This window comes from Nipponia nippon, unplaced genomic scaffold (genome assembly GCF_047370975.1).
Source record: "Nipponia nippon isolate SJK-2023a ecotype South Korea unplaced genomic scaffold, ASM4737097v1 scaffold_24, whole genome shotgun sequence".
Lineage (NCBI taxonomy): Eukaryota > Metazoa > Chordata > Aves > Pelecaniformes > Threskiornithidae > Nipponia > Nipponia nippon.
Genome location: NW_028262341.1, coordinates 7,955,113 through 7,967,109, shown reverse-complemented (window position 1 = coordinate 7,967,109; position 11,997 = coordinate 7,955,113). Strand labels below are relative to the sequence as shown.

The 11,997-nt window shown below is 60.7% G+C and overlaps 1 protein-coding gene across 2 annotated transcripts in view; it reads left to right on the top strand.

The window, feature by feature from the left end:
* The first annotated feature begins 671 nt into the window (after positions 1-671).
* The window catches only part of PAX5 (paired box 5), a 139,963-nt gene continuing 128,637 nt past the window's right edge, over positions 672-11,997 (top strand). Inside the window, exons 1-2 of one of the 2 annotated variants that reach the window (XM_087761422.1) lie at positions 672-913; positions 8,387-8,552. In XM_087761422.1, the coding sequence (XP_087617548.1) occupies positions 868-913; positions 8,387-8,552 (212 nt within the window). In that variant the 5' untranslated portion in view covers positions 672-867. Of the gene's footprint in view, positions 914-4,079; positions 4,123-8,386; positions 8,553-11,997 lie in introns of those variants that run through there. The other variant, XM_087761423.1, reaches the window with a different exon arrangement.

The window sequence follows — 11,997 nt, the reverse complement described above, 5'->3', positions numbered from 1 at the left end:
AGGCAGAGCGGGCAGGTGCCGCCGCCGGTGCCGCTGCCGCTGCCGGTTGCCGCCGCCGGTGCCGGTGCCGCCGCTCTGCAGCAGCCGGCGGAGCGCTCGGGGGGCGGCTGGTTGCGAGCAAACTTTGATTCCTGCTACAACAGATGTCAGAGTTTTCTTGGGTTTTGGCTGCGTCTGGGGACATCTTGTGATGTTTTAGAGAACAGGACATGATCTCACATGGCGAGGAGCTCTTTAGTTTCTTAATCATTTCACGGTTCCTTCAGAGGCTTTTTTCCACCTAAAACGTTTAGTTTCAGCTCAGTGATCAGCTGCAAAAGCTCGGCGGGGAGCGGAAGAGTTGAATTATTCCAACTTGCGAGAGCCCCTCAAAAAAAAAAAAAAGGAAAGGAAAAAAAGAAAATAAAGAAGAAAAAAGAAGAGAAAATAAAGAAGAAAAAAAAAGAGGAGAAAATAAAGAAGGAAAAAAGAAGAAAAAAGAAAAAAGGAAAATAAAAGGAGAATAGAGAAAAGAAGACAAGAGAGAAAAAAGAAAGAAAAGAAAAGAAAAAGAAAAGAAAGGAAAAGAAAAGAAAAGAAAAGAAAAGAAAAGAAAAGAAAAGAAAAGAAAAGAAAAGAAAAGAAGAAAAGAAAAGAAAAGAAAAGAAAAGAAAAGAAAAGAAAAGAAAAGAAAAGAAAAGAAAAGAAAAGAAAAGAAAAGAAAAGAAAAGAAAAAAGAAAAGAAAAGAAAAGAAAAGAAAAGAAAAGAGAAAAAGAGAAAACAAAATAAGAAAAGAAGAGAAAAGGAATAAAAGAAGGAAAAGGAGGGCGATAGCAGCACGACGTGGAAACTTTTCTGTCCATTTCCCCAAGTCCTGAAAAGCCGGGATGGAGTTGGAGAAAACCTACGCGACCCCCCGGGCCGGCCGCACAGGTGGGACTGGGGCTGGGCGCCGCGGGGAGCCCGGCGGGTCCGCGGCCACGGGGGACGCCGAGAGCCGCCGCCGCGGCCGGTCACGCGTGGGCCGCGGTGCGGGGCAGAGCCGGGTGCGGCGGGGCCGGGCCGGGGCCGGGGCGGGCAGCGGGGCCGGCTCCCCCTGCGGCCTTCGGGGCGGCGCGGGGGCCGCCGCGACCCCCGTGTCCCGCGGAGGGGCCCCCCGTCGGCGCCGGGGCCGCACGGGTGTCCGCCGGCCCAGCGGGCGAGGGGACCGGGGCCGGCGAGAGGCCGCGGCGAGCCTCGTCCCGGCGTCCCCGCGGGGAGCTCGGCGGCGGCGCGGCCGCGGGGCCGGTGGCGGTGCGGGTGCGGGCGCGGAGGCGGCCTCGCGGCTCGGTGGCGGAATGCAATTCCGAAGCGATCGATGGGGCCTTTTATTAGTTAAATCGCCTGAATAATCGTTTAATCGATAAAGCATTTCATGGCGGCGCGCCGCACGCCTCGCGAGGCGGGGGCGGCCGGGGGCGGCGGGATCGGCAGCACCGGCAGCTCTGCCCGGGCCGGCGGGCGGGCAGGGCGGGCAGGGCGGCGCCCCGAGGCCTCTGCCGCCGCTGGCCGCGGGCACCGCCGCATCCCTGCGGGGTGTCGGGCCGGGGGAGGGGGGGGCTTCACCCGCAGTGCCCCGCGGGGGAGGAGGAGGAGGGAGAGGATGAAGGGATGAAGGCAGCGATGAAGGCAGCGATGAAGGCAGGGATGAAGGCCAGGCAGGGAGGGGTGCCGACCCTGCCCGCCCGCGCCCGCTCTCCCCCCTCCGCGCAGACCGGCGCGACCCCTCCCGACCCCTGCGCCCCCCCCCCCCGGGTCTGCCCCGGGCCGAGGTGCCGAGCGGCGGAGGGGGGCGACCGGCCCGACGGCCCCCGGCCCGCCCCGGCGCCCCCCGCCCGCCCCGCCCGCCGCGGCCCCGCCCCGGCCGGCCCCGCCCGGCCCCCGCGTCCCGGCCCCGCGGCGGCGGCTCGGCCGCGCCCGGGAGTTTCGCCTTCAACGAAAACTCGCCCCGCGCTCCGCGCCCGGCGCCGCCGCCGGCGGCTGCAGCGGCCGCCGGTCCCCCGCTGCCGAGGGAGGGGCCCGGCCCGGCCCTGGCGCCGCCGAGGCCCCGAGGGCGCGGGTCGCGGGCGGAGCGGCACGGGCGGCCGGCGGGGCCGGGGGCTCTCGCCCGGGGGGCGGCGGGCAAAGCTCCCTCCGCGCCCCCATCCCCACGGCGGCGGCGGGTCAGGGAGCCGAGCGCCCGATCCCCTCGGCGAGGCGGCGGCCGGGCGGCAGGGCCGAGGGCGGGGGACTTGGCTCGGCCTGGCTGTGCCGTGCCCCCACGCTCAGCCGCGGCGGGACGAGGGAACATCCCCGCCGCCTCGCCCGTCCTGGAGCCCCGCAGCAGGCCCCGCGCGTCTCGGCGGCCGGAGTGGGAACACGTCGGCCCCCCGCCCGCCAGCGCAGCCCTGCCCGGGGCCGCCGAGCCCCGCCGCCACGGCAGACAGCTCCGACCCCGGCGCCGGCCCGCGCCCCTCCGCGCCCCGACCCCACTGCACGGGCTCCCGGGGCTGGGGGCCGTCGGGGAACCTCGACGCCGTCCGGCCGTCGGGGGGGTACCAGCGACCCCGGGACGCTCCGTCGGGCCGCCGGGCGACCTACGGGCACGGGAGGCGCCGCCCACCCGTCGAGGGTCCCACGGCCCCGGGAGGCTCCATCGGGCCGCCGAGGGTCCCACGGCCCCGGCCCGGGACGCGGGGTCCGCGCCCCCCTCCCCCCCCCCCCGGCCTCGCGTGGCTGCGCCCCCGCCCTGCCGCGCCCCGCCCCGCCCCGCGAGGGCGTGCGGCCCCGCCCCCCGCCCCCATTGGCCCGTAGCCCGCCAATGGGCGGTGGCGCCGCCCGGCGGCCAATGCGGGGCGCCGGCAAGTTAACTTTTGCGATTGGCCGGGGCGGTGAGTGACGGCCGGGCCCCGCCCGCCGCCGGCCCGCCGCTGTCCGGCCGCGCGGTGCTGAAGCGCCGCCCGCCGCGCCTCCTCCGCGGGCGCGCTGGGGCGCGCAGCTGGGCCGCGGGGCGCGGCGGGGCCGGCGGGCGCGGGCGCGGTCCCGGGGCGGCGCCCGCGGCAGCCGGCGGAGCCCCCGCCCCGCCCCGCCCCGCGCGCCCCCGCGCGGCCCGCCCCCGCCCCCGCCCCCGCCGCCCGCCACAACCCCCGCCGCCCGCCGCGGGCCGGCAGCGCGCCGGGCGCACGGCCCGAGCCAGGCAGGCGCCGCGCCGCCCCGGCAGCCCGGCGGCCGACGGCGGGCGGGGAGGGGGGCGGCGGGCGGCCCCGCGGCCCGGCGGGCGGCGGCGGCGGGGGCGATGGGCGCGCCGCGCCGGCGCCCCAGGTCGGACGGCGGCCGCTGACGGGGCGCCCCGGTCCCGCGGGGCCGCGGCGAGGCGAGGCGAGGCGAGCCCGGCCCCCGCCCCGCTCCCCGCCCTCTCGCACAGCTTTCCCCCGCCGCTCCCCTCGCCCACCGCCGCCCCGCCCGGCTCCGCGAGTTGCTGCCAGCGGCGCGGCGGGGGGCGGCACAGGCGGAGCGCGCCGCCGCCCCGGGACCGAGCCCCGCGGACGGGGCGCCCGCCCCCGCTGCCGCCCGCCCCGGCCGCCGCCGCGCAGCCGCCGGCGCCGCCAGCACAAAGAGCCGTCGGGGAGGGAGCGCCGGGCTCCCGGCCGCCGGACCGAGGCGCCCGCCCCCTCCGCGCCCAGCGCCGCCTCGGAGCCGGGAGGCGGGAGCGGCGGCGCGGCGGCCGCCCGGGGAGCGGCCGGGGGCAGAGGCGCAGCCCGGGGCGGCCGCTCCTCGCCCCCCCCCACCCCCCTCCCGACGGAGCCACCGGAGGCTGCGAGCGGCGCGGGGAGTGCGCTCGGCCGGCGCTGTCGGATACCGCGACCCCGCTCGGGGCGGGACTCTTCGGCGTGGTTGCTTTTTGTGGCTTTTTTTTTTTTTTTTTTGTCTTTTTTGGGTTTTGGTGGGTGTTTTTTTTTTTTTTTTTTTTTTTGCTCGGTCTCCGGCTTTTTCCTCGGGCCCCTTCCCCCAGCCCCAAACCCGGGCGCCGCCGGCGAATCGAGATCTGCTCGGCGAGGCCGCCCCGGCCCGGACCGCTCCGATGGAAATACACTGTAAGCACGACCCGTTTGCAGCAATGCATAGTAAGTAGGCTGCTAGTTCAACTTCTCTGACACGGCCGCGACGGGCCCTGCGCGATCGCGGACGGGGCCGCCGGGCCGACTCTCCCCGCCTGCCCCGGGGCTCCGGGGCGGTCCGGACAAACGACGGTCCGGGCTGCCGCCGTCCCCGGGACACCGGGCGGCTCTGCCGCCTCCCCCCGGCCCGGGCCGGCCGCCCGCAGCCGCCGGCGCCGCCGTGCCCCTTCGGGAAGAGCGGGGATGGTTTTGCCGGTGGACGGACGGCGGCGGGATGCGGCGGGCAGCGGGCTCGTCCCAGGTTTATTTTCCCGTGGAGAAAGAGTGGATGTAAATATGTATTTATATATACACATGGATATGCGCATACGCCTAAATATGTATGTGTATCTATCTGTATATGTGTACGCACGCTTATGCGTATGCGTGTGTGTACATGTACATTTTTCCACCTAAATCGAATCTCTGTGAAGAAAGCCGCCCGGTATTTCCGACGAACGGAAAAGTTTGCTATACGATATTCTCGCTCTATTTCAACATTTTGATGTTGGTTAATTAAAAACAGCAACAACAACAACAGAAAGGCAAACGAAAACGAAGGGCACGGGGCGGGGCTGGAGGGAAGATTTTTTTCCTTTTTGCCCCCCCGGAGGAAGGCAGAGCAGTGCCGGGGCCAGCTCCGCGTCGGGCAGCGCGGCAGAGGACGAGCGGGCAGCGGGGCTGGGTGAGTTAACAGGTCGTGCGCGATGGGCTCGCCTGAGATTTGTTGTGCTTGAGAGGTCGGGGAAGACTTATCCATTAGCACAGTGTTATGTGAAATGACATCTTCTCTCACGGTGAGTTAAACGCTGCATTACGGCGAGAGATTGCGACGAAATTTAAGGTAGAACTAATCTCATTTCCTAGTGCACCGCAGCCCTTTAGCTGCAGGAAATTTGTTTGCAAAATAAACCATCCAGCGCTAGGGCTGGAAGTCTCCCTTCCTCCGCCTTTCCCCCCGCTCGCCCGCCCGCTCCCCTCTCGCCCTGCCCGTCGCAGGGGCTGGGACGGTGCCCGGGGCCGGGACGGCGGCTGGTAACGCGCTGCTGCGCCCCCGTGAAAACGGGCTGTCCCTCCCGCGACAACGCCGCGCTTCACACCCGCGTTTCTTTCTCTCCCGTCACTGAACGGAACCACATTTTTTTTTTTTTTTTTTTAAAAACGAGAACTTTAAGGGCAGAAAGCCGGTGAGGGGGGGACGCGGAGCCCCCGCCGCCGGAGCGCCCCTTCCCGCCCAGCCGCGGGGGGCGAGCGGGACGCGGCGGTCTCGGACCCGCAGCCCACGGAGGACGGGTTTCCCGCGGGGGGCTGGACACCCCAGGCGGGAGAAGCCGCGGCGAGTTTCAGCGGCGCCTTCCGTCATTCGCAGCCGTGGAAAATCGATACCTTCCGCAGGAATTTCGGGGCAAAACAGAAGGAAAAAACGCAAAGCCCCGGTGCCTTCGCTCTGGCCCCCGGTCGCAGCGGGGCAGCCCCCCGGGCCGTTCGGCGCCAAACGATCCCCGGACCCGCCGCTCCCCCGGGCCGGGGGGGGAGGCGACCCCGGTGAAAGGCGGCGGCGGAGGACGGGGGAGCCGGGCAGCGGCGGGGGCTGCCGCCGGCGGGGGCAGCGGGGCAGCCCAGGACACGGCGGCCGGGGACGGGTCGGTCCCAGGCGGGAGCTCGGCCCCTTCTGCCGCCGCCCCGGGCCCAGCGGCTTCCCCGTCCGGCGCGGGCAGGGCCCGGGACCGGCCGCCGCTCTGGCCGGCTCGTCCTCCGCCCGCCCGAGCTTCCCTGCCGGCAGCTGCGGCGGGGCTCGGGGCAGGGCCCGCGGACCCCTCGCCGGGGCTCCCCCGGCCCGAAGGCGCCCCCGACGCTCGCCCCGTTCCTGCTCCCTGCGGCGGGGGGCTCCGGGCTGCGGAGCGGGGCACGGAGCGGGGAGCGGAGCAGCGCACCGGCCCCGCTCCCCCAGCCCCACGGCGGGCCGGGGGCCGGAGCCCTGTGCCCCCCCTCCCGCCCGCCTCCCGCAGCCCCCCGGCCCGACGGGGCCCCCGGCGCCCGCAGCCGTCCGGGGAGCGCGGCAGCCGGCGGAGAGGGACCTCGGGCGGGCAGGGAGGCGGGCTCGGCGCCGGTGCCGCTTCCCGAAGCGGTGGCCGGTTTGGGGAGGGGTCCCCCGGCGTGGCGGGAGGGACGGCGGCGGCCCCAGCCTTTGTTCCCCCGGCGGCTGTAGGGTCGGATGCTCTCGGCCTGGGCAGGCCCGGGCTCCGCCGGCCTCCCGGGGGCTGGGAACTGGCTCCGGGGGGAGAATCAGCCCTTTCCCTAAGGAAACACATGTCTTAATGCTTGCTTTCTCTCTTTCCTCTCCTTTTCTTTCTTTCTTGTCTTCCTTTTCTTTCTTTCTTTTCTTTTCTTTCTTTTCTTTCTTTTTCTTTCTTTTTTTCTTTCTTTCTTTCTTCCTCTTTCTTTCCTTCTTTCTTTCCTTCCTTCCTTCTTTCTTTTCCTTCCTTCCTTCCTTCTTTCTTTCCCTTCCCTTCCTTCCTTCCTTCTTTCTTTCCCCTTCCTTCCTTCCTTCTTCCTCTTTCCCTTCCCTTCCCCCTTCCCTTCCCCCTTCCCTTCCCTTCCCTTCCCTTCCCTTCCCTTCCCTTCCCTTCCCTTCCCTTCCCTTCCCTTCCCTTCCCTTCCCTTCCCTTCCCTTCCCTTCCCTTCCCTTCCCTTCCCTTCCCTTCCCTTCCCTTCCCTTCCCTTCCCTTCCCTTCCCTTCCCACTGCTGCAGGATCTTGCTGTTCATATCGAACGTGCTGTGCGTGATTTTGTACAATTAAAGACGCTAATAGGTGAGAAGCCCGAGGTCTCGTTCGCTGCAGCGTTGCGGGGTTGCTCCTCTGCGCCTCAGCCATCGAGTTGTCCCCACTCCGGCCGCAGCATTGTCCCAGCCCCAGCGCATCCCAGGCGCTGCCGGCAGCTCCTGGGGCAGGGGCAGCTGAAGGCAGCCCCAACGCCGGGGGTCTGCTCCCGCACCCCGGGGCGAGCCCGAGGCCGGCTGGGCTGCTGGCAGAGGTCTGCCTCTCGCACCGATGAAGGCAGAGCAGACACTTGTCTGCTCGCCACAGGCTTTAGCTGGCTTTAGCAATCACATATTTCATGTGGATTCATTATGTGTCCTGACAGTTTTAGAAGGTGTTTGCAAAGTTTGACAGCAGTTTATCAATGGTGAAATGACTGGATTTAAATAAAAATAGCGCTCTCTCTATTTTTTTTTTTAACACTGAGGCATTTGGCTTGTCAGCTTGTTCTGTTCCATTCAAGCACTGTGCAAATAGAGAGATTTTCTGTATTATTTTTGTTCCAGAATTGGCATCCGTACTGCCCCTATTGCTTGTTTTCAGTTTCTCTACTCCTCTGTCATCTAAGTAGTTTGGTTGATTAACAACATGAGGGTTAATTATATTTCCTCACTTGGTACACAGGATTGTTACATGCTCGTGGATTTTACACAGTTTCACTGCTATTCATCCAAGTGGGTCCTGTTTCCCACCAGATATATGATTCACCTTGCTAAAGGCGAACAGTGCAAATCTGCTAGAAAAGGAATAATATACGGGGCTTGCCTGAGTGTTCATGTTTCATTTGTGGGATCATAACATCTGCCAAGACTGCTGTAAATTATAAGAGCAGAAATCATGCTCTGGTTTTTTTTGCTTTTGATTAACTCAAGGCATTTGGAAAAAAAAACCCAACGTGTATTTAAGGTATCCCCTTCTGTGCTTAGACACAAATAGTATGTAGACTGAGCGATCATCCAGCCTTATTTTCAGTTGGCTTCCTAGGCAGAGGCTCACGAGCAGCCTCTTCTCCATGGGGCAGCACCAGGACTGCCCCCGGAGTTTGCAGTTGGGCAACAGCGGCCGCTGGCTTCGGGACGAGGGTGGCCAGCATCCGGGCAGCCGGGCATCGCTGCGTGGTTTCCCATGGCCATTTCCCAACACGGGGCCCGATCTGCCTTCATGCAGGAGGGTCCTCCCCTCCGGCGAGTGGCATTGCAGCAGCGCAGGCAGCGCGGTCGTGACTGCCTCCGTGCTGCGGGTCCCGCAGCGCCCCGGGAAAAGCAGCTGGAGGCTGGACTGATCCTGGGGAAGTGATGGCTAGCGCTGGGGAACACGGGTCTGGGGGGGGTCTGTCACGGAGAAATGTCCCGTAACTCTCACACCGCTCTTCTTTTCCTGCCCTTCTTCCCCTCCCCTGTGTGTTTCAGGACATGGAGGCGTGAATCAGCTGGGGGGTGTTTTTGTGAATGGCCGCCCCCTCCCAGATGTCGTTCGCCAAAGGATTGTGGAGCTCGCCCACCAAGGGGTCCGGCCGTGTGACATCTCCCGGCAGCTCCGCGTCAGCCACGGCTGCGTCAGCAAAATACTTGGCAGGTAAAGGGGGGACAACGAATCCTTCTGTGTCCATCAAGAGGAAAGTGTCGATGCCGGTCCTTTAACTGAAGGCTGCAAACAAATGGAGAATAGTAGAAACCTCAGGAAGTCAATCCAGTGAGGAAAGGGGCTTCCTGACCACTCATGGTTTTATATGCCTGATGTGGGAAAAAAGCGCCACTATTCGTATCTCTGATTTGCCTCTTTCACAGTTTCTTATAGGTAATTATCACACAAAGCACAAGATGCCACGTGGGGTGTATCTGCTGTATATATGGCATATATCCCGCACATGTCTCTTCTGAACAAGTAGAGAAATCTGGGCGTCATCTTCAGTAAAATGGAAAAAAAATAGAAGTTGTGCAAGTTACTTGTTTTGCTTTATGAAGAAGACTCTCTTTTAGCAATAATATATATGATATATATACATTGACATTGCCGTGCGTTCATTCACAAAGGGTATTTTGCAATCTGTCCCACTGTTTGTTTCTGCGTCTTTTTCTACTCTTCTGCTGGAATACTTTCTTAATTAGAGCACAGAATACCATGAGTAACTATTAACCATCTTAATTTTGGCTGTTTTGCGAGTAGCCCTCTGTTCAGGCTGGAGCTGCTCAGACCACTATGACAGGAGGAAATAAAACTCCATACAATTTCCTGATTTTGTTCTAAAATTTGACATAGATTCAGGTCAAAAATACCATCCCTGCTTCTTTGTATCTTGTGAACAAATCAGAACATAATTTGTCTAAATTATAGTGTTAAAATGGTTTTGGATTCCAGGTATTCTGAGATACTTGAGCAGCTTATATTAAGGAAAACATTTTTTTTTTGTAAGAATATGTTTTTCTTGATAATCTGGAAAAGTTAATTCCTGAACTATTTGCTAAACTTTTGCAGTTAACGTCATTGTTTAGAATTTTACTATTTTTATTTTTAACATCTTTTCCAATTTTTAACCAATTTGCTTTCCTGGACATAGCATAGCTGCAATGACTGTTAAGACAATTTTTTTTTGTAGTATCACGCAGGGAATCTGCTTGGATTAGCAGCATTTACGATCTCTCAGTGGGCATTTAAGTGTTCAGAATCAGACTGCCTTGGCAAAGTCACAGGCCCCTGGTTTTGTAGCGCTTGGCATTCTTTTCCCCATGGCCCCCTCTTACCTATACTCTCCGTAACTGGCGAACACCATCTCCACAGCCCCGCATGGCGTGCTTTTAGAGAGCCGCACGAGCCAGCGTCCCTGCTTTTTCTCTCATGCCTTTGTTGCAGGGAGATGCATTCCCCTGCAAGCTACACGCATTCCTCCCGGTGTGGGTTTGAGGACATTGATGCCTTTACTGTTTTAGCGAGGAAAACTTTCCATCGCCTTTATCTGAGACCTGCCTGCCCATCACAGGCTGTTCCACTCGGTTATTGCTTTGCGTCCGCTGTCGGCGCAGGCTCCTGCTCCCAGCCTGGCTGGCGCGGTTCGGCTGGTGATGCTCTCCGCTGCAGTAGACTTGCCACCAATTCCCATCAGGACCAATGTACAGCTAAGAAAGGGGTGATTTATTTACCTACCAGGCAAATGTCCGATAGTTTTACCTTTGATAGTTTGAATAGATTTACTGTTAGATGTATTTGCACTAAGAGCTAAGAGCGAGGCTCCAGAGCTTTGTCATTAAAGTTGTCAACAATAAATTGGAATTTCATAGCTCATTATTTTCATAACTAATAATTACAGTGGGTAAAATGTCACTGTAATTGCAGCTCTGTGTGCGTGTGTTTTTGCATGTGCATGTGTGTGCGTGAAAAACGGGAATCCTTATGATAAATACTTACATTTGGAATTTTATGGTTGGAATTTTTCAGTCCTCGATACAGACTTAAAAAACATCCAGAGCCAGGGAAGCAGCAGTTGCAGTGCAAGTGCAACTCTCACCCCTCAGAGGAGGGTACTGCAGGGGTGCCCACTCTTCACCTGCATTGGAGACTTGCTGGGAGCAAAAGACCCGGACCTGATGTGCATAAAATGAAGCCGACCGCAGCCATCCTTGCCTTTAAAATGGAGACGGGAGTCAGGGATGCCTGTGCTGTGCAGTCTGCCCGCTCTTTGCTGCACCCAGCTTCATTGCTAGGGCAAAGAGGAGGGAGGCGTCAGTGCTGTCGCTGGGTGAGAGCTGTCCTGTCGCACCAAGCTCTCCCAGGTGCCTGGGGAAAAGGGTCCGGGCCCAATCCTGCACCCTCCTGTGTATGGCAAGTCTTTCCATGGACGTCTGCATGCCTTTGCAGGCTCGAGGTGGTGAGGACGGGTGGGTAGGCAGTGGTTAGATTTGGGAGTGGAGGTCTTGCTGTCCAGAGGGCACCAGGGCTTTGTCCCCCGGTGAGCTCGCCACTGCCGCAGCGTTGTGACGGCGAGAACCTTTGCCGTCACGGCTTACCTACTGTGGCAGAGTCACCGTGGGAAACACCATCTCCTGTGCGCAGCCACGGTTTCCCAAGCTGCTGGCTGATGCTCTGCTCAGCTGGGCTGTCCTGCATCGTGGGGTGGTTGACAGACACTGTGTCACGGTGCAGCAAGGCACCGTTGGAGAAAAACACTAAGGAACGTTTGTAAAATCCATGGTTTTGACTGGAACTAAGAAAACTATGACTTTTTGTTTGCTAGTGTTCACGGTATTGTCTGCCTTCTTTCTACACCCTCCTCACAGGAGAGGTGCCGGCAGCGAGGGTTTTGAGGCCAGGGGTGCAATGTCTTAGTAGGTTTGTGGTTCAAGTTTGCCATCATTTTGTCATGTCCACGGGAAGCATGGGAGGAGCTGTAATTCACCCCCCTGCCCTAAAGCTCGCTACTAGGCTGCGTTTAGGGATACCAGGAGGGTTAATCCATCTCTGACACTTGACGCTTTCCATTACTAATATTGCTTAAATGGCTCATGCAGACTGGTAGATCTGAGTCCACATCTGCATCCAGAATATCTGAAAACATGTACAAACAACATGGTGTCAGTCTCTTTAAAGGAATTTTAGGCCCTGCACACAGAGCTCTCCCAGAAAGACTGAAAACTGGTAGCCTGGCAGAAATTTGATGAACATGGTTGCGTGTTACAGTGAGACAGACTTTGGCTGCGCAGCCTGTTTGTGCTCTGCTCATGCTGGAAAGATTGCGGAATTAATTTTTTTTTCATATAATGGGTATGTCAAGTAGCTGCAGAGAAAATATATTAATAAGCAGTCTTGTGTTCTTACTTGGGAGTCTTTTCTGAGCTCCCTACTAGAAATACGGGCACAGAGCACTGAGTGGACGTGTTTAAGCTGCTGAGAGCGTGCAGCTCGGTGGGCGTCTGGTTGAAAGGCTCACGAAGTCGAGGTCTGCTCTGTACAGAAAGGATGTGCCTGAACAGGGCGGTTGGGGCAGTTGTTGCAGGTAGGCACGGGGTTTGTTTTTCATCTGGTCATG